This window comes from Panicum virgatum, chromosome 8K (assembly GCF_016808335.1).
Source record: "Panicum virgatum strain AP13 chromosome 8K, P.virgatum_v5, whole genome shotgun sequence".
NCBI lineage: Eukaryota > Viridiplantae > Streptophyta > Magnoliopsida > Poales > Poaceae > Panicum > Panicum virgatum.
In genome coordinates, this window is record NC_053143.1 from 25002021 (window position 1) to 25022444 (window position 20424).

General features: G+C 46.7%; 1 protein-coding gene across 1 annotated transcript; it reads right to left on the minus strand.

Moving 5' to 3' along the window:
- Positions 1–1634: 1634 nt before the first annotated feature.
- On the minus strand, positions 1635–19987 carry LOC120644264 (urease-like). Its single transcript, XM_039920849.1, has 3 exons — positions 19821–19987; positions 19521–19592; positions 1635–1956 (listed from the first exon to the last, which is right to left on the minus strand). The coding sequence occupies exons 1-3, from the start codon at positions 19857–19859 to the stop codon at positions 1735–1737; spliced, it is 333 nt and encodes a 110-aa protein (XP_039776783.1). The 5' UTR covers positions 19860–19987; the 3' UTR covers positions 1635–1734.
- Positions 19988–20424: the final 437 nt, after the last annotated feature.

Below are 20424 nucleotides of genomic sequence, written 5' to 3' on the forward strand. Positions count from 1 at the left end.
GGCTAATGGTGTCGCCGAGGTCACCTGGCTGCGCCAACTCCTTCAGGAGCTACACGCACCTCTCCTTCGCGCCACACTGGTATACTGCGACAACATCAGTGCAGTCTACATGTCCTCCAATCCAGTCCAGCATCAGCACACCAAGCACATCAAGATTGATATTCACTTTGTCCGTGAGCGGGTTGCCGTCGGTGATCTGAAGGTTCTGCATGTTCCGATTTCGTCTCAGTATGCAGATATCTTCACCAAGGGCCTCCCTTCTTCGGTGTTCACGAAGTTTCGGTCCAGTCTGAATGTGCACAGTGGCTGACGATCAGACTGCGGGAGGTGTTAGCGTGGTAGATTGGGCTAGCCCTTTGGGCTTTGGGCACCGACCTATTGGCCAAGGTTGCCGTGGGTTTTATGGTAGATTGACATGTATTAGGCAAGGATCTCCGTTGATTGGGTGTATTCTATAAACCTTACATGATCGTACCCTGTACTCTCTTCAATCAATCATCCAATTTCCCGAGCCTTTACTTGCTTTAAGGACATAAATATGATAGTTGATCACTGAAGAAACAATTGAGTAAAATAAGAACTGGGATTATATGTAGTGTCTGCAGCCACAAGGTTTTTAAATACCACACTTACCTATCGCCCCCTCCCCTCTCCATCTCATCGCTTCTGCTGTTTGAGGCATGAACCAAACAAATGCCTGACAAATTGTGCCTCGCATAGTTGTGGCATCAACCAAACAAATGCCTAACCAAATAGTCCCTAGCAAGTAGCAACGGTTGATACTTTTTGTGCTTAGTCTTCTTTCTTTTCTTTTCTATACGTGTTCATGTTTCTGCACTTGACCACTAACAGTAAACCTAATGACCTTTCGTCTACTCTATAAATGTCATGAAATCATGCTCAATTTCTCTTTTCCATATTGCAATTTGCAATTATTATTTAGCAAAACAGTGGAAAAGAATGTCAATGGATCCGCTATGGAGAAAATGAACTGCAATCGCCAGTCTCAATACATTTAAAACTTCCGGATAATGTTTGGAACCATAACTAAAAAGATGATACTCACGCGCATATAGAACAGAATTTGTACCGCCAAGTAGGCTCAGTCGAAAATTCGAGGTACCAATAAACTATACGTGACATAAAGCGGTACAAGTTTGTTTCCAACAGAGTGACTGACTATTTATAAAGAAAAATTCAATGAAATGCTGACTATGTTTGTATAAAGAAAAATTTGCTACAGGCAGTTTTGTTCATTGACCAAAATTATTAAGCACGGCAACAAGAAAATAGGTAATAATACAAATGAAGTGTACATCTGTTTACCCTAAATAAATCAAAACCAGTTCCACCTCTTGATGTCAAACAACTGCTGAAGCATCTCCAATAATGTTTTGCTTCCTTAAGGCATGCACGTACATGGTCCTTAGATCCATAAATGCTTTTATGTTACACTGTTTCCAGTGTTTCAGATCATATGCTAAACCTATGCATGGGACGCACTACATGAAAGCTTAATGGTTCTTGCACCAGAGAATTGGTGTTCCAGATTTTATACTATATATATTGCTAGGATCTGCTTCTATTTACGATACCAGCTCCTCCATAGGACCAACCCTAATAATTTACAGGACTGGGTACAAAGAGTCCATTTATTTCATAGGATCCGTTTCTGGCCACAATTGAGAGACCCTAATGTACATCATGAAAAAATATTGCTGATGCAGTGATAGTCTAGAATAGGAAGTAATTCCGAGAGAGTGGTACTGTGGGTGCTGGTTGGCATGTCAAAACCTCTCCATCAGCAGTAACTGTGTAGGTCTCGGGGTCAACTTTTATTTTTGGAAGAACATCATTGAGCTTCATGTCAAGCTTTGTCAAACGTCGAACACCTCTAACAGCTTCCACCCTTTTCTCCAATTTGTACTCCATTGCAATACCAGCTTCTTTAGCAACCTATCGATTGGGAAATTGATCTGTTAGACATTGTAAATTTGCAAGAGTAGTCAAGAAGATAGGAACTTTTCCTCTTTTCCTTGATGTGTAAATTGCCAAATTTCATGTAGCCATGTTTTCTCAGGAGTTTGTGGAGCCGGATCTTTCTTTAAATGGAAAATTGCTTATTTGACAAAAATTTTCCGTTCCTAAACACCCACTTCATTTTTCATTCTTAAAGGGACACCGCTGTTAAATTTGGCTAAATTTGGCTGCGGGTGTTAAATACCAACTGAAAAGACGTATTTGCCCCTCATATTGACCTGTACAACAATGTAGCCTACCTAGTGCACCTATACAGCAACTTAGTTTTATTGGTGCACGGATTTTTTGCTTATTTTCTTTTCACAATATATTTTCTGCACCACTATTTTTGCATCATCCATAATAAATTTGCTGCAATTTATTTGCATCATTTATAACCATTTTGCTTAAGCTGGAAAAGAGAAATTGGTGATGTCGAAAGCATTACAGAAAACTTCACTTAGATTATTAAAAGTCCAAGCTGCTAGAGATGCAGAAGCAGTTCAATTGCGTGAATGATTCAGCTTGGACTTGGACTTGCTGCACTGGAAAACTCTTGGACTAACAACACAACAGAACCCCAAATCCCCGTCAAAAAGATCATCTACATCATCAACACTGGAACTGGGAAGCCAGCAGCTACCTCTTCGTAGATATCTAGCTTCGCCATAGAAATATCCATGGTAGATTTATAGACGCCATGGCTTCTAAACCCATCCAGCATCTGCTGCCGCTGCTACTTTCCTCTCTGCCCCTGTCAGGCGCGCAGACCACAAACATCACCTCGGGCTCCTCCCTGCAAGCCGCTGCCAGCGCCGCCTGGCCCTCCCCATCAGCCCGCTTCGCCTTCAGCTTCTATGCCACGGATGGGGGGCTAGCCGTCGGTGTCAAGCTCGCCGCCGCGCCCAACGTCACAGTCGCTTCACGTGGACCGGTGCACGGCCGGCCGAAACGACACGCCTGCCACAGGCGGCGCACTCCCCTCCGGATCTGCCTTATCCCCTTCCATCAGTGACGTTTGCAGCCGCCGCTGGTGGAAAAATCCTAGGCACCGCCACTGCTAGGGTTGGCGGAGGGGAGAACGAGAGGAAGGAGTCGGGCTCACCAACTCGGTGGTGGGGGGTTCAAGGGTAATTTTGTCTTGTCAATTTGTTCGTATCGGGTAATTCACGGTAGAGACTAACAGAACCAACGGAGATGTCAAATAGGAAATGAAAAATATTGTAGGTGTCAAATAGAGAACGAATAATTTTTGACGAAGAAGAAAGGAATGGATCATTTTTTCAGTGTTAAATAAGGAATTTTCTCTTCTTTAAACTAAAAGAAAAATTCCACCACATGGGAGAGACTCCCCCGGGTTTTGTTCTAAGAAGGCAATGTATTTCGAACCTAGGTTGGGACGGGCTAAAGTTCAATGCTTTAACCGGTTGACCGTGAGAAGCTTGGCTTTCTCTTAACTAACAATTTTGCTTAAGGTATTTAGATCAGACATATAGAACTGGTATGGAGAAAATTATCACAGAAATACTCACTTAGCTTTTACAAATAGAATATAATAGTTTAATTGAGAGCAATTGGGATTGCGTGCAATTAGTAGATTGATTAGGGTATACAATACATGTACATATATAGGCAGCCATGAGAGAGGTTTATAGAATCACAACCAATCAGGGGACAACCTGCCTATCCTAATCATCTAGGCATGGCAAGGAGCCAGCCATGGACCTGGACGCCAGGCCCATCACGCACACAGCACATAATCTAACATGACCCCGCAGTCTGATCATCGGCAGCCTAAACATTCAGACTGGACCTGAACTCCGTGAAGACAGAAGAAGGCAGGCCTTTGGTGAAGATGTTAGCATACTGAGAACTGGTAGGAACATGTAGAACGCGGACGTCACCAGTAGCAACACGCTCCCAGACAAAGTGTAGATCAATCTCCACATGTTCGGTGCGTTGATGCTGAACAGGGTTTGAAGACATAAACTGTGTTGATGTTGTCACAATAAATCAGGTCCATGCGGCGCAAAGGAACGTTCAGCTCAACAAGAAGTTGGCGCAACCAGGAAGCCTCTGCGACGGCATCGGCCACAGCTCGATACTCAGCCTCGGCGCTCGAGCGAGAAACAGCGTGCTGACGCTTGGAGGACCGAGAGATGAGATTGTCACCCAGAAATACTGCGTAGCTAGAGGTGGACTTGCGAGTGTCTGGACAACCAGCCCAATCAGCATATGAATAAACCAGGAGATCGGACTGAGCAGATGGCCGTAGAAGGAGACCCAGATATGTAATGTGCCTCTGATGTAGCGGAGAATCCTCTTGAGAGCAGCAAGATGCGGTTCACGCGGGTCGTGCATGTGAAGACAGACCTGCTGAACAGCATAAGCAATATCTGGCCTGGTGAAAGTGAGATGCTGCAGAGCTCCGGCAAGGCTGCGAAAATCGGTCAGATCGGCCACAGGAGCACCTTCAACTGCGGACAGCTTAGGATGGGTGTCAACCAAAGTAGAGCAGGGCTTACAATCAGACATACCAGCTCGATCAAGAATCTCCAACATATACTTCTTTTTAAAATCACCACCAGAACGCTGCACATGCATGCCCAGAAAATGATGAAGTTCACCAAGATCCTTCATAGAGAATTCCCGTTGAAGTGCATCAATGGTACGGCGAAGTAGACCAGCTGAGGAGGCGGTGAGCACAATATCATCCACATATTGCGGCAGGTAAACTGTGTCACTGCCACGATGATAGACGAAAAGTGACGTGTCGGTCTTGGCCTCTACAAAACTAAGTTGCAACAAGTATGTGGTGAACCAACTGTACCAAGCACGAGGAGCCTGCTTGAGTCCATAAAGAGAAAACGATTAAGCTGGCACACATAATCAGGATGAGCGGAGTCCTCAAAACCTGAAGGCTGGGCATAGTAGATCGTCTCAGACAGAGTACCATGGAGGAAGGCGTTCTTAACATCAAGCTGATGAGCAGGCCAAAGAGAGCACAGTACGGATGGTGGCTGGCTTGATGACAGGACTGAAAGTCTCAGAGAAGTCAATGCAGAGGTGCTGTGTGGAACCGCGCAACACCCAGCGCGCCTTGTAGCGCTCAAGAGATCCATCTGCCTCACTTGTGCTTGAAAACCCATTTGCTAGTCACAATGTTGTCCCGAGGTGGTCGTGGGACGAGATCCCACATGCCGTTGGCCAAGAGGGCATCGACCTCCTCCTGCATAGCACCTCGCCAATTTGGATCAGCAAGGCCGCCTCGGTAGGTCCGAGGAATAGGTGACAGCGGCACCGTACAGTGCCGGTAGTCGAAACTCGCTCTTCCCGCGCGTGACCATGCCATGTTGGTTGGACATGGGAGGCACAGGAAGAGCGCCCGGTGGAAGCGGACAAGGCGCAGCTTGGAGAGGAGCGCCCCGAGGAGTGGTCCGGGTCGGCGCATGGACCGCTCGGCAAGTGTAGACGTGGACGTAGTCGCGAAGGGGTCGATGATGAGCCGGATGCACCTTCTGCCCACCAGCACTGAGGGGAGCAGCAAGAGCGCTAGGAGGGCTGTTGTAGACGTCCGAGGGCCCGGCAGGGGAGCTGGGCAAGCCAGCCGGACCTACAGGGGAGCCAGCAACGCCTCCAGGAGAGCCTGCAAGCGCTGGCTGTAGGGTTGGTCGATCCAGCAGGAGGGCCGATCCAGCGATGCTGGCTGAGGGCCTGGTCGAGCGCTGTACGGAGCGCTCAGATCAGGCAGGGGCCAGTGGCGGCTGGACGACGTCCAGCGCTGTGGAGGAATTGCCAAGGACGGCCGAACATTGCTGTGCCGAAGAGGCAGCCACACATGGCTGTGCGGAGGAGACAGCTACACGTGGCTGTGCGAGATCACCAGGGGGGTTCCTGCAGGTAAAGAAGAATGTACTGGACCAATAGGAACCGGTACAGGGTCAGATGCATCCACAAGAAACTCAAAGTCCACAGAACCGAGTGGCGAAAATTGCCGGGAAAACGGAAACGAGGTTTTGTCAGAAACCACGTGTCGTGAGATAATGACCCAGTTAGACTGAAGGTCAAGGCAGCGGTACCCTTTATGGTGTGCTGAATAGCCGAGGAAGACGCACAAAGTGGAGTGTGAGCGAGTTTGTGCGCGGCGGTGGAGGAACGGTTGGGATAACATTCACAACCGAAAACATGAAGGTGATCGTAGGAGGGTGGAACGCCAAACAAAGCGAAGTGAGTCATAGAGGAAGCAAGTGTTTTGGTTCGAAAGATATTCAGCAGATGGATAGCAGCGTGCAAATCTTTGACCCAATAGGAGGGGGGCATAGTCGCCTGGAACAGCAGGGAGCGCACAACATTGTTGAAGGTGTAAATGATGCGCTCAGCTCGACCGTTCTGAGGTGACGTGTACGGGCAGGACATGCATAGGTGTGTGTCGTGGGTGAGGAAGAACGTGCGGGTGCTGGAGTTGTCAAACTCCCGACCATTGTCGCACTAGACGGCCTTCACAGTAGCACCAAACTGAGTACGCACATATGAGAAGAAGTTAGCCAAAGTAGTAAAGGTGTCAGAATTGAAGCGCAGGGGGAACGTCTAGAAGTAATGAGAACAATCGTCAAGTATGAGCAAGTAATATTTGAATATTGAAACACTGGTAATAGGAGATGTCCACAAATCACAGTGTAAAAGATCAAAATTATTGGATGCAGAGATGTTGACGACTAAAACGGAAGACGAGTATGATGCCCTAGCTGACAAGCATGACATATGGAGCTAAGTTCTTTATTACAAAAAAGAACCGCGGATGCTACTTTGGACAAAACTTCATGATTATTACAAAAAGGAACTGCGGATGCTACTTTGGCCAAAACTTCATGACCGGGATGACCGAGACGCTGATGCCATAGTGTTGACGCTCCTTAGCGCCCCCGATTTATATACCGCAAGCACACGGTTTCGTATAGCTTTTCCCTTAGAGTATTCCCCCAAGGTTTATCAATCCACGGAACCAAAGAAACAAGAAACAATCTACTAGCATAGAGATTCCTTTGTGTGAGATGGTGAAAACGAATCTAATCTATTAAAAACACGACAAACACCGAAGGTAGCAAGAGAAAGTTAGAGATAACCAATCTAGATCACCTAGATCATGCATATGTTGTAGTTCCAGCTAGATAAAGTGAAGTAAGATAGATGTGAATCTCAATGAAAAGCCTCTTTAACCCCAAAATCTCCAATCCGATCCCTCGATACCCAACCTACTAAGTGGTAACGGCCTGTCACGACGCCACCCCTTTCAACGGGATACCCTGAAGCAAGTCGAACCCCCTTTGGTAGTTCCGCCATGAACCTCTAGCCACCATGACTACAAGATCATGCCAAGTGATCTATCTCGATAATAGATCTAGGATGAAGCGAACCCAAAGAAAAGAACGAAATCGAAAGAGGAGAACATGGTCGCTAAACATTCGGAAACACAAATAACTTCACCATGAATGATTGTACATCACAAGATCACAACCGGGGCCCTACCTTGATCTTGATGATCCTAGCTCCAGAACTCCGACGTGGTCTTCCTTGCAAGGTTCCCACGTCGGCTAGGGTGAACCCTAGACAACTAGCACGACCCTCGGCTCTCCGAGAGGTGTCCCTCTATCTTCTCTGCTCCTTGACGTCGTCTCCCGAATTGATCTCTGCGTGAACCATGGGGAGGGGTCTTTAAATAGCCTCAGGGAACCCTCGGTCAAAGGGGAGGTCGAACCAACCTAAAAACAGGCTGGGCCGGCCGGCCCAATGAGCCTAGGCCAGCCGGCCTGGGTCTTTCCTTTGCCGGCTGGTGCTCAACTTTCTCCCCAAGTCTCCTGGAGTCTTCTAGAATTTATGTCTTTCACGATTGCACCCCTTTAGACGTCGTTATCTTCGAGATTTCTTCGAGGAGAAGGATAGGATGGAAAATCCTTCCTTAAATATCTCTTTACTTTGCTTAGCCCCGAAGTATCTCGATCTTATCTTGTGGGCTTTGTCTTTTGGGCTTCATTGGAGGGTGGATGTGCATGAATGGGCCTCTAATCATCATGGCCTTCGATCCTTTGTTCGGGCTTTGGCCTTCGTCATTCTTCGTGTCATCGCATGATCGTGGGCCTCGCCATTTCATGCTCCAAAATTGGTCAAAAACCTACAAAAATGAAGTACCTCCAAAATAAATGTGCAAACGCGAAAACGACCAATAATTGGGCCGAGGTTAGGATGGTTAGTGATTCTGATATTAAATTCATGCCATTATCAAAGTTAAACAGGGGATAAAATGGATACTTAAGGAGCGCCAACATTCCCCCTATGCTTAAACCTTGCTCGTCCTCGAGTAAGTCTTTGCTAAAAATCAGCGCTGCCTTTCAGTGTCCAATCCCTGCACTTGATCATACACGAGAAAACACAATGCTCCCCAAAAAATATTTTGCAATTAATAATTCAAGTTGTAACCAGCTTTTTCAACGTGGAAGGTAGATACAAGTTGAATGCTTCCCCACAATTATTAAGCACATGCTCTCAAAATTAAACAAGTCTCAGAATTAAGAAAGTAAGTTCCATAAGTAATGCTAAACCAAGATCAATAATTCAAACCTCATTGCAATTTGCTCATGGAAACTCTCAGCTCATCTTGTCTCTCAATCTTGCTAGAACTCTCTCCTTTCTTTCTCTCATATGTATGTGTGAGGCTTTATCTAGAGCTCTGGAAAGGTTAGTCCTAACAAAAGATGTTATAATCAAGATATTATCAAAACAAGAAATACTTCTTATGGATTTACCGAGACTCGTCAAAAAGACCATTGGAAAATAATTTCTTTGTGGAGAGGGAGAGAATGGAACACACACTTTAGATGGTGGACATGTGCAAATGACAACGGTTGATCCCAAGGCACGACTGAAGTCCTTGTTATCGGATTGCACATGGTTGGAATAATTGAGTATAGAATAATCTTCAAAGTACTTGGAGTTTAATGAAGCTAAAGGAACCGAGGAGCTTTTCATCATCATTCTTTTTTTTCTTTTTTCTCTTCCTCTTTTTTTTCTTTCTTTCTTTTTGCTCCTCAGAGCCATTGGCAACACAATGCACTTACTCCACCTCCCCCCATGCTTGAACGTTTGCTTGTCCTCAAGCAATGAAGTGATGATAACTTGACGGAGTGAGTGCACAAAACTTTTATCAATTCTCTGGACATAACTTTGGAATTCAAGGGAGCATCTCCTCGTGAAAGATTGAAGCCAACAGAGGAGGAAAAGGGGCAGGCCGGCCGGCCTAGGGGTGTTGAGCCGGCCGGCCTACTGCCTGTAGGCCTCCACTTCTTCGGATTTTTCTTCTGCGAACTCTTTGATGCTTCCCAAGCTTATGTTTTACTGAATTTTGCTCTTGATTCTACTGTTTTGCCGTCGAAATAAATATATACTCAATATATAGGTTGTGGTCAAGGAGGTGTTTCACAAAAAGATGTTTTTTGGTTAAGGGTGGATATCCAGCGAGGTTTGCGATGTTCCCGGTATAGAAACTCACAATGCATGGATAGAATGGCTAGCAAAAGAGAGGTACGCAAAAATACGGAATGGTCAGCTTCTTAGTCTCGTACCAAAGAAGATAAATCCTGAATTAATTCACTTGAAAATAATTCTTGCTCTATAGTTTGTTATGATATATCATTTAGGCTTGTAGAAGGGTAGAGCAATTGCAAAAGGTATCATTGACAAGGTTAGCTCAAAATTAAATCCAAATTAAATTTTCCTTGACAAGCTTAAGTAAGAGAGCAAGAGTAAAAGATATGGGTCTTAATTTATCATAACCTCCACAATTAAATTAGCCGGCATTTAATTAATTTTCAGATCATGTAAGAGAGAGCATTAGTTTAATCATGCATAAACCAAGCACACGAAAGTAGACAAAGCGGCAACGATCATCATATTTTAACATGGCACAAACTTTCTATCATCATTACTACACATAACATTAAAGCGTAGGTGATGCATTTATTTATCATGGTGATGAAGACAAAATAAAACAAATTGCACACATGCTGAAATAAATAAAACAGAAAATTGCTACGCACACACAAGCTTGCACACATGCTGAAATTAAATGAAAAGAAATAGAAAATCCAAACCACACGTGCGAGCATTTTATTCATGGTCATGCCGTTGATCAATCTCCTTGATTGGCTCTTGCGTTGTATCCTTGATCATAATACTGCTGAAATGCTCCTCCATTAAATTGTTCTGGTGGCGCCAGGCCTAGAAGTCCCATTTGATATGCGATTCCTACAGTTCCATCTTGTTCTACCGATGCCAATGTCCCTTCAATTAACCTTCCTCTTTTGATTTCTTCATCTTTTTTCCAATATTTTCAACTCGCCAATCAGTCCTCCCTCTTGCAAATAATTTCAGCCTTTGATCTGGGAGGGAAATATCCATCTCAGAAATAGTAAATCCCTTCTTTTCATCTCCTCCGATATAATGGCCTTGCATCAAATGATCAATCACAATATCTCTTCCCGGGACATAAAATTTTTGGATCACTCGTAACCTCGGATTCATTGCTCGGGCTATCATTGTGAGATAACATCCCGAACCAACTTCTCCTGTGCCGGATGATGCTTCACAAAGCCACCTTTCAACCATGATGTTGGTGGGATCAATTACTTGTTTCTTCACCAATGCAGCATAAATCCAATTTAATTCTTGGTCGGTGACCTTCGATTCTCTCATCCTCCCGAGAATTCTCTTGCTCAACCAAGAGTGGAATATTTGGAGGGTAACATTACTTATATTCTTTCTTTGGCGGTTGACATCTTTTGCTATTTTTGTCCAAAATTCATCAAGCTCTCCATCTTCAACTTGAACCATTTCATATGCATTACTTTTAAATCCGAGCAAGTTTCCTATTTCACCATAGGTGATTACTTTCTCTTCATTCTTGAGCCTAAATTTCAGACATGGAACTTCTTCATCATCCACCACTTCCGTTGATTTTTCTAATGTCATGAACATCTCAAGAGCCACTTCTTCTTGCATATCAACCGTGACACCATCGGAAAATAACTTCCAACCGATGTTCCCCAATAGCTCATAAATGTCATGATGAAATCCCAGCTTCACCAATGCTTCATCATCAAAATCATAATTTGCTCGTAGTCTTCCCTTCATGAACTTGAGCCTTTCTTCTTCTTCCTTCGACAAGATAATAAACCCATATTCTGAATTCTTGGGCTTGTATGGTGGTGGTGCGGATGACCTTGTCGAACGCCGTGGAGGAGGTGGCATCCCTTCGGTGAATCTCATGGAGGAGCTTCTCGGGTCTCTCATCCCACCAAGGAGCAACATGTCGCTCCTCGGTGCGGGGTTGTCTTCCTCCATGCTCCGCGGAGACTCGGAGACCGAGTGCCTCCGCGAAGAACTTGCCGATGCGTCGGATGTTGATGAACGCGTCCTTCTCCTCCCGGCGATGAACTTCATGAGGCCACTCATGGTGACTCCTTGCTGCACACACTCAAAAACAAACACACCGGGGGTTTCTTGCAGGCGAAAGAACAATATATCAAAGAGTGGAACAAACTAGGAATTGCGGTGAATTTTCTGAGATTTTTGGAATAGATTTTGGTGGACGAATTTTTCGGGGCTCTAACTGATGTTTCTGGGCAAAGAACTTGAAGAACATAAGCAAGGAAATGAGTGAGGAGTATACCTGCCAAAGGGGAGCACCAGAGGGGTTAAATAAACGCCAGGCCGGCCGGCCTAGGGCCTTGGGGCCGGCCGGCCTAGGGTGTTTTTCCCTCTTCTCCACTTCAATTTTCTCTGGTGGCTTCGTGGTGCAATTATTTGCTTCTGTCTAGTACATCTTGTATGCTTTGCACCGCCCAAATCATGTGAACCACTCCTTCTTTGCCTTTGATGTCCACTTGCAACATTATTTCTCCACTTTGTGTCATTCACCTTGTGCTTAATCATTCATCACATGGTGCCATCTTAGCTGAAAATGACTTGTCCTTCCCATGCATGGCTGCTCCCTCCTTTGAATTATTTGCATGTGGTGGTAGGTAGAGAGCACAACTCTTTCCCGTGAACTCACTTTGATCAATGGGTGTTAATCAAGCACATAAACCCTTTCCAAATCATGATTAGATGTTTAATCCTCCTCTAACTTCGAAATTTCAGAATTGACTCAAAGCATGCAATTAGTTTAAATGAATAATTAGAGGGGAATTGAAACATCTTTACATTTGTAAGTCGAAAAATATTTCCCGACTACATTAATTTTGGTTGCACCGGAACCGTTCACTTTCATGAATTGATAGCGAACAATCTCGAATTCAACCGTGGGTCTTGGGTTTAGGTTCTAATTTTTGCCAAAATGAGAGAGAGAATTTTGAAAAAGAGAATAATCAAGGTTAGGAAAATTCTAGTCCTATGGTAATGAAACTGAAAATTCTCTCTATGTTTGTGCGAACCTACGCATCAAGAATTTAAGTAATACAAACATAGCGCGGCTCTACTCGTGTGTTTTGTCAACTTGGTCCGGCCGTCATGGACAGGACGGTCGCCAAAAATAGGTATGGAATTTTGGATGTGGCTTTCTCAAGAAGAGGCAAATAAATCATAGGATGGCTCATGTCATTGGTTTAAAATAAGAAACAACATCGAAATGATTGAGCGAATAAAATCCAAATCGAATTGTTTGACCGAACTCCCAATTGTTCAAAAAGTATATCATGTTCTTGCGTAGCAAAATTCTCGACTCACTTACCTAAACCTTTCGCGGGTTATCCTCCCGGCAGCTTATTCTTGACTCGACGAACGGGTTGAACTCCCAGCAGCTTTATTCTTGACTCGACGAACGGGTTGCCTCCCGCAAAGCGCTTCGTTTATAGTCTATAGCTAGACTTTCTTCTTCTTCACTTCGGACCAACGCTCGGTGATGGCGCTGTAGTCTTGGGTACCCACTTCCGCACAATCCTTGGTGCAGGTTTGTCTTCTACGTTAGTCTTCTTTTTGGTCTTCACAGGTGGGCTTTTAGCTTTCTTCTTGACGGGTGCAACGATCTTCTTTGTCGCGATGGACGCGACGACTTCTATCTCCTTCTTCGCTTCCTTCTTGTTCGGCTCCTCTTCTTTCTTTGGCTTCTCCTCTGTGACATGGCGGTGAGGCGGAACATATTTGACATTGATCATGTTGCATACCTCGAGGCGTGGACGAAACTTGAATTCGCTTGTGGTGCCATTGATGTCGAACTTTATCTCCCCCTTGCCAACGTCGATGTTTGCCCTTGCGGTCTTGAGGAAAGGCCTCCCAAGTATGAGAGGCGCCTTGCTTCCTTCTCCCATATCAAGAATCACAAAGTCAACGGGGACTAAGTGTTCTCCAATCTTTACGGGCACGTCTTCGGCAATTCCCAAAGGATAGCGAACGGAATTGTGCGCTAACTCTAGGCACATGGCGGTGGGCTCCGGCTCCGGTAAGCATAGCTTCTCGAACACATTCTTTGGCATGACGCTCACACTTGCACCGAGGTCACAAAGTGCACTTTCGAACATAAGAGATCCAATGGAACACGGGATGGTAGGACATTCGGGGTCCCTCTTCTTTTCAGGAGCTTCATTAGCGATTGCCGCACTACATTCCTCGGTTAGCTTGACAGTGCTTGGCGGTATCTCGCGCTTGTTTCCCATGATGTCTTTGAAGTAGCGAGAATACGTCGGAACTTGTAGAGCGTCCAAGAGCGGCATATTGATGCTCAACCTGCGTACCATGTCAACAAATTTGTTGAATTGCACATCTTCATGTTTACCTTTGCGGTATCGTGGCCTTGGCGGTAGGATCTTGGTGTCTATATCATCTAGCTCAAACTCCGGCTCATCGGTGACTATCTCTGGCATAGGAGTAGGTGCCTTCCCCTTGATGATGGTCTCCACTTCAACTCTTGGCTTATGCTTCCTTGCTCCCGCTGCATGTTCGGGTTCTTCGGTCTCCTTTCCCGAGCGAGTTTGAATTGCCTTAGCCGTCTCCGGACTTTGAGGTTGCCCGGGCAATTTTCCTTCATTGCTAGATAGGCGTCCGGCGAGCTGGGCTACTTGTGTTTCTAGCATCTTCATCATGTTGAGTACTTGAAGGTTAGAGCTCCCGACCTCCGTCACCTTGCCATCAATATTCTCCAAAATCTTGTCCATAGCCTTGAACTTGGTGACGGTGTCCTTGTTGATCTTGCCTTGCTCCTCCATGAACTCCTTCAATTGTATACGAAGAGGCACCGAGTTTTGAATGGAAGAGCTTGCATTAAATTGGGGTCTACCTTGCCCGTAGCGGAAATTGGTCGGCGGAATCCATTCTCCCTTCTTCATGTAGTCGAGCATCTTGGCTTCCTCTGGGCAATTCTTTTGTACATGGCCGTACTCTCCACATTCTTCACATGTAGACCTTGCTTCGGCCGCCTTTAAATCAATAGCTTGGGCTTCTCTCTTTTCCACTTCCATCTTCTCCAACCTTCTCATGAGCGAGTCGATCTTCCCTTCTAGCACTTCTTCGCGTTCCACTTGTAATACACTCTTCGCGGCGCCCACGGCTTGGAGTGGTTGTAGGCGCCCCGATGATGCCCATGCGTCATTGTCCGCCACCTTCTTGAATAGCTTGAAAACTTGAGTAGGCGTGAGCTCAATGATAGAACCTCCGGCCGATGCGTCAATGATCCCCCTTGATGCAGTAGTGAGGCCTTGATAGAACTTCTGGACCACATCCTCCCTTGAGAACTTGTGATGAGGTACGGCGCGGATGTAGTCGTTGAAGCGCTCATAGGCTTCCGCAATAGTCTTCGTCGGGGCTTGCGCGAATGTTGCAATCTTGTTGCGCAGAATCTGGGTCTTGCCCGGCGAGTAGAACCCCGTCATGAACTCTTTCATCAAGGACTCCCAATTTTGCACCGTGTGCGGTGGTAGAGAATGAAACCATTGCAGCGCTCTCCCAAGTAGAGAGAACGGAAAGAGCCTCTCCCTTATTTGATCTTGAGTCATCCCTTGCATGTCGAAGGTGCGGCATAGTTGGAGGAACGCTTGAAGATGTAGATTAACGTCTTCTTTTCCAGTGAAGGGCAAGCTTTGCACCATCCTTATGATTGAAGTCTTGATCTCGAACGGAACTCCGATGTTGTCGAGATTTTGGATCGGCAAGTCCCGAACGTCCGGAGTGCATAGCTCTCCGATCGTACGCTCCGGTTCCGGTAGCGCCATCCCTTGGTGAAGTGGCGCCTCCTTTGGACTTGTTGGTGGAGTTGCTTGAGGTGAAGACGATGAATCGTCGGCTTCAACTTTTGGATCTACTAGTTCTAGCTTCTTTGATCGTGCTTCTCGTCTCCTTTGCCTGTAAATTTTTTCTGGATCATCCACAAAATTATCTGGTTTGTTGGAGAGGCTCCCATCCATCTCCTGTTAGGGGTTAGTGAAAAAGAAAAAATATATACGAGATCTAAAAGATGAATATACAAGATCTAAAACATAAAATAAAAATAAAGCAAAATAAAGAAAACTCTAGATTAGATTGATTTTCGTGGAATAGATCCGTTTTTTTAGCTAGCTCAGAAAAATAACAGATCTAAAAAGGTCAAAAAGAAAAATCAAGAAAAAGAAATATTTACGAATGCAAGTAAGATTGGATCTTAAATCAATGGTTCCCCGGCAACGGCGCCAGAAAAGCTTGTTGACGCTCCTTAGCGCCCCCAATTTATATACCGCAAGCGCACGGTTTCGTGTAGCTTTTCCCTTAGAGTATTCCCCCAAGGTTTATCAATCCACGAAACCAAAGAAACAAGAAACAATCTACTAGCGTAGAGATTCCTTTGTGTGAGATGGTGAAAACAAATCTAATCTATTAAAAATACGACAAACACCGAAGGTAGCAAGAGAAAGTTAGAGATAACCAATCTAGATCACCTAGATCATGCATATGTTGTATTTCCAGCTAGATAAAGTGAAGTAAGATAGATGTGAATCTCAATGAAAAGCCTCTTTAACCCCAAAATCTCCAATCCGATCCCTCGATACCCAACCTACTAAGTGGCAACGGCCTGTCACGACGCCACCCCTTTCAACGGGATACCCTGAAGCAAGTCGAACCCCCTTTGGTAGTTCCGCCATGAACCTCTAGCCACCATGACTACAAGATCATGCCAAGTGATCTATCTCGATAATAGATCTAGGATGAAGCGAACCCAAAGAAAAGAACGAAATCGAAAGAGGAGAACATAGTCGCTAAACATTCAGAAACACAAATAACTTCACCATGAATGATTGTACATCACAAGATCACAACTGGGGCCCTACCTTGATCTTGATGATCCTAGCTCTAGAACTCCGATGTTGTCTTCCTTGCAAGGTTCCCACGTCGGCTAGGGCGAACCCTAGACAACTAGAACGACCCTCGGCTCTCCGAGAGGTGTCCCTCTATCTTCTCTGCTCCTTGACGTTGTCTCCCGAATTGATCTCTGCGTGAACCTTGGGGAGGGGTCTTTAAATAGCCTCAGGGAACCCTCGGTCAAAGGGGAGGTCGAACCGACCTAAAAACAGGCTGGGCCGACCGGCCCAATGAGCCTAGGCCGGCCGGCCTGGGTCTTTCCTTCGCCGGCTGGTGCTCAACTTTCTCCCCAAGTCTCCTAGAGTCTTCTATAATTTATGTCTTTCACGATTGCACCCCTTTAGACGTCGTTATCTTCGAGATTTCTTCGAGGAGAAGGATAGGATGGAAAATCCTTCCTTAAATATCTCTTTCCTTTGCTTAGCCCCGAAGTATCTCGATCTTATCTTGTGGGCTTTGTCTTTTGGGCTTCATTGGAGGGTGGATGTGCATGAATGGGCCTCTAATCATCATGGCCTTCGATCCTTTGTTCGGGCTTTGGCCTTCGTCATTCTTCGTGTCATCGCATGATAGTGGGCCTCGCCATTTCATGCTCCAAAATTGGTCAAAAACCTGCAAAAACGAAGTACCTCCAAAATATATGTGCAAACACGAAAACGACCAATAATTGGGCCGAGGTTAGGATGGTTAGTGATTCTGATATTAAATTCATGCCATTATCAAAGTTAAACAGGGGATAAAATGGATACTTAAGGAGCGCCAACACATAGCAAGTGGGTGGCGGTGGCAGCAAGGGCATGAGGAAGGTGCAGGGGGTATAGCAGCCTAGAGACATTGCACCTGACGATCACCCTCCTCGGCTCCAGGTCCTTCACAGAACAACCAGCAGGGTCAAATTCAACGGAGCAATTGATGTCAGTAGTAAATTGGCGAACAGAGATGAGATTCTTAATAAGTTTCGGTGAAACGAGGACATTATTAAGAGATAAAGGACCAGAAATGTGTGTTGTACCAGTGGCTGTGACAGGAAGTAAGGATCCATCGCCGACAATAATAGATGAAGGAAAAGGGTACCACGGGCTAGATAAAAAAGAGTGAGCTAGAATCTGAAGTCATGTGGGAGGTAGCACCCGAGTCAAAATACCAGTCAGTGGATGGCGGCTGGTTGAGAGACATGGTGCTGAAGGTCGAGGCGAGCGACTGCTGATCCCAGGAAGATGGCAGACCTGTCATGGGGTTGTAAAAGCCTGGCAGGATCTGGGGCGCCTGTTGGCCCAGGTAGGGCGCCTGCTGTCCAATTAGAGGAGCCTGGAACGCCTAATGCTGAGCCTGTGCCTGCTAGTAGGTAAACAGCGCTTGCTGCTGAGCCTGGAGAGCCTGCTGCTGCTACTGCGCCACAAAAGCCTACTGTTGTTGCGCCACAAGTGCCTGCTAGGGCGCCGCCAGGTCACGGCTGAGTGACGGATGGGCGGGGACCAGGGAACATGCTGATGGTCCCAGTCCAGGGGTTGTAGAAGGAAGGCCAGGACCCTCCTACACCCTGGTCAGTGCTAGTGCCCTTGCTGCCATTGCTGCCACCACATGCAGGGCCCTTGACGGAGGTGCCCTGGTCGCTATTGCGGCCCTTGTCCTGGCTGCCCCGCTTGCTGCAGTGTTGCCTGGAGGAGCTGCCAGAGGAACCGGTGCCCCCAGCCTTGCTGCCACCACAGCCGCCCCCATTGCTGTTGATGGAGCAGTTGGGGGGGCTGCTGTATCGGAACAGAGGGTTGCTGCAGGGACAAGGTTGCGCTGCTGCCGGTGAGGAGTGCCATGGACGGGGCCGTGACCTGATGCGACGCCGTGAGCTCCTCAAGCTGGAGGTCGTCCTGCACCTCAAGGAAGGTGGGGAAGGGACGCGCTCATCGAAGCTGGCGACCAAGAGCGGCGTACTTCTCGTTGAGGCCGCGGAGGACGTTGAGGACCAACGTGCGGTCGGAGACATCCTCGCCGAGGTCGCCAAGGGAATCAGCCATGTGCTTGAACTACTTGCAGTAGTTCGTGATGGACAGATCATGCTGGACGAAGTTGCGGAACTGGGCATCGAGGTAGAGAGCGCGCGTCTCCCGATTGCCTAGAAAATGAGACTCGATGGCGAGCCAGGTGGCGCGGGCGGTGGCACCCTGCTCGCGGCACGTGAGGACGACGTCGACGAGGTCATTAGCTATGGTGCCGTAGAGCCAAGACCGAACAACGCAGTCCATGCGACTCCAATCGGGGGAGTCAGGGGCGGAGAAGTCGTGCAAGAAGTGGTCCTACAGCGAATACTTGCCGAGGAAGAGGAGGACCTGCTCACGCCAGCGCATGTAGTTGCCGGAGTTGATGTCGAGGATGATGGGGACAAGGCTCCGGATGTTCTGCACAACAATGGCCTAGGCGTGCAAGTTGAGGATGGCGGCGGCATCATGAAGAAGAAGAGAAGCATTGACGTATTCAGCAGGCTCGGAGAGGACCGAGAGGGCGCTGTCTTCTGGGTCCTTGTCGGAGGTGGGAGGGGCCTCCTTACGTTCTTTGGCGGCGAAAGCCAAGGCTTCGCGAGCACGACCAGCAGCAGCATCGCGTTCCCGGCCGGGGGCGGCAGCCTCCTCCTCAGCCTTGGCTGCGCAGTGCAAGGGCGGCCGCGCGCGCGGCCCTGCGCGCAGCGCGCTCATCCTCGGCGCGCTTGGCGGCATCGGCATCGCCGGCGGATGGAGACGTAGAACCAGCCATCGGGAGGGAGGGGCGCAGCGGGAGGAACGTGTGCCGGGGAGGAATGCCGCTGGAGATTTGGCGGTGCTAGATTACGGAAGCGAATTCAGGTAGGACCTGAACTCTTGATACCATGAGAGCAATTGGGATTGCGTGGAATTAGTAGGTATACAATACATGTACATATATAGGCAGCCCTGAGAGAGGTTTATAGAATCACAACCAATCAGGGGATAACCTGCCTATCCTAATCATCTAGGCACTACAAGGAGCCGGCCATGAGCCTGGACACCAGGCCCATCACGCGCACATCACATGTAATCTAACATTAATGATTGAAGTCACATCTACTTATTATGAAAAGTCAAGAATGCCATATATTAGAACAGGTGTAGTTGATCTACCTTGCTCACAAATGCAATTGAGTTGGAACTTCCCGCTTTTCCAAATGCACCAAACATAGGACGCATCACAACCTGCATAAAAGAAAAAGATGATGCATGTTGCAACCTGAGCATTAGGGGGTGAATTGATCCAGTTAAAGTAGAAGGGACTAAAAATGAATTGAAAAATTTTGTAAAACAGTCAAATGGACGAAGTGCATTAGGGTAGTAAAACGAAATTTTCCTTTATGTTAATGCTAAATGAAACATCATGGTAGAAATTTCTTTATATTCAAAATATCTCAAGAAAGTAGTCCATACAGGTTCAGGTGTTGGAATACTAGCATTGGGATCACCCATATTAGCCCATGCAATTGCGCCTCCCTTTACAACCAGTTCTGGTTTAGCACCAAAGAAAGAAGGTTTCCAAAGAACAAGATCAGCTAATTTTCCCACCTGTCCAAAATATGTAGGATTAGTCAGATCTTTAATTGTTATACTAATAGAGAAAATGCTTAGCCAGAATTTCACTGGTTCGGATTGCATATCACATATGGAAGGGATATTAATTATTAGCCATTTCTAGGCCCTTTTTATAGATGTGTTTATATATGATTATAACCTTCCTTGTATACTCAGCCATATTGGCTAATATGAAATCCCCTCAACCCCCCACCCCCAACCACACACACCCTATTGAAAGTGAGGTGATTCATCCATTCTACAAGGTATCAAACATCAGATTTCAAATCCTGCTACCTACCCTTTCCCTTCTTCCTAGAGCCACACCCCTATCTAGGGCCTGTTCCTTCCTGCCTCCGCCGATTGGTGGCGCCTCTGCTAGGGGGGTGCTGCGCTGCTCAGGTGAGGAGGGGTAAGCAGAGCTGGCCCTGCTACTACTCCTTCAGCTTGCTGGGAGCTAAGG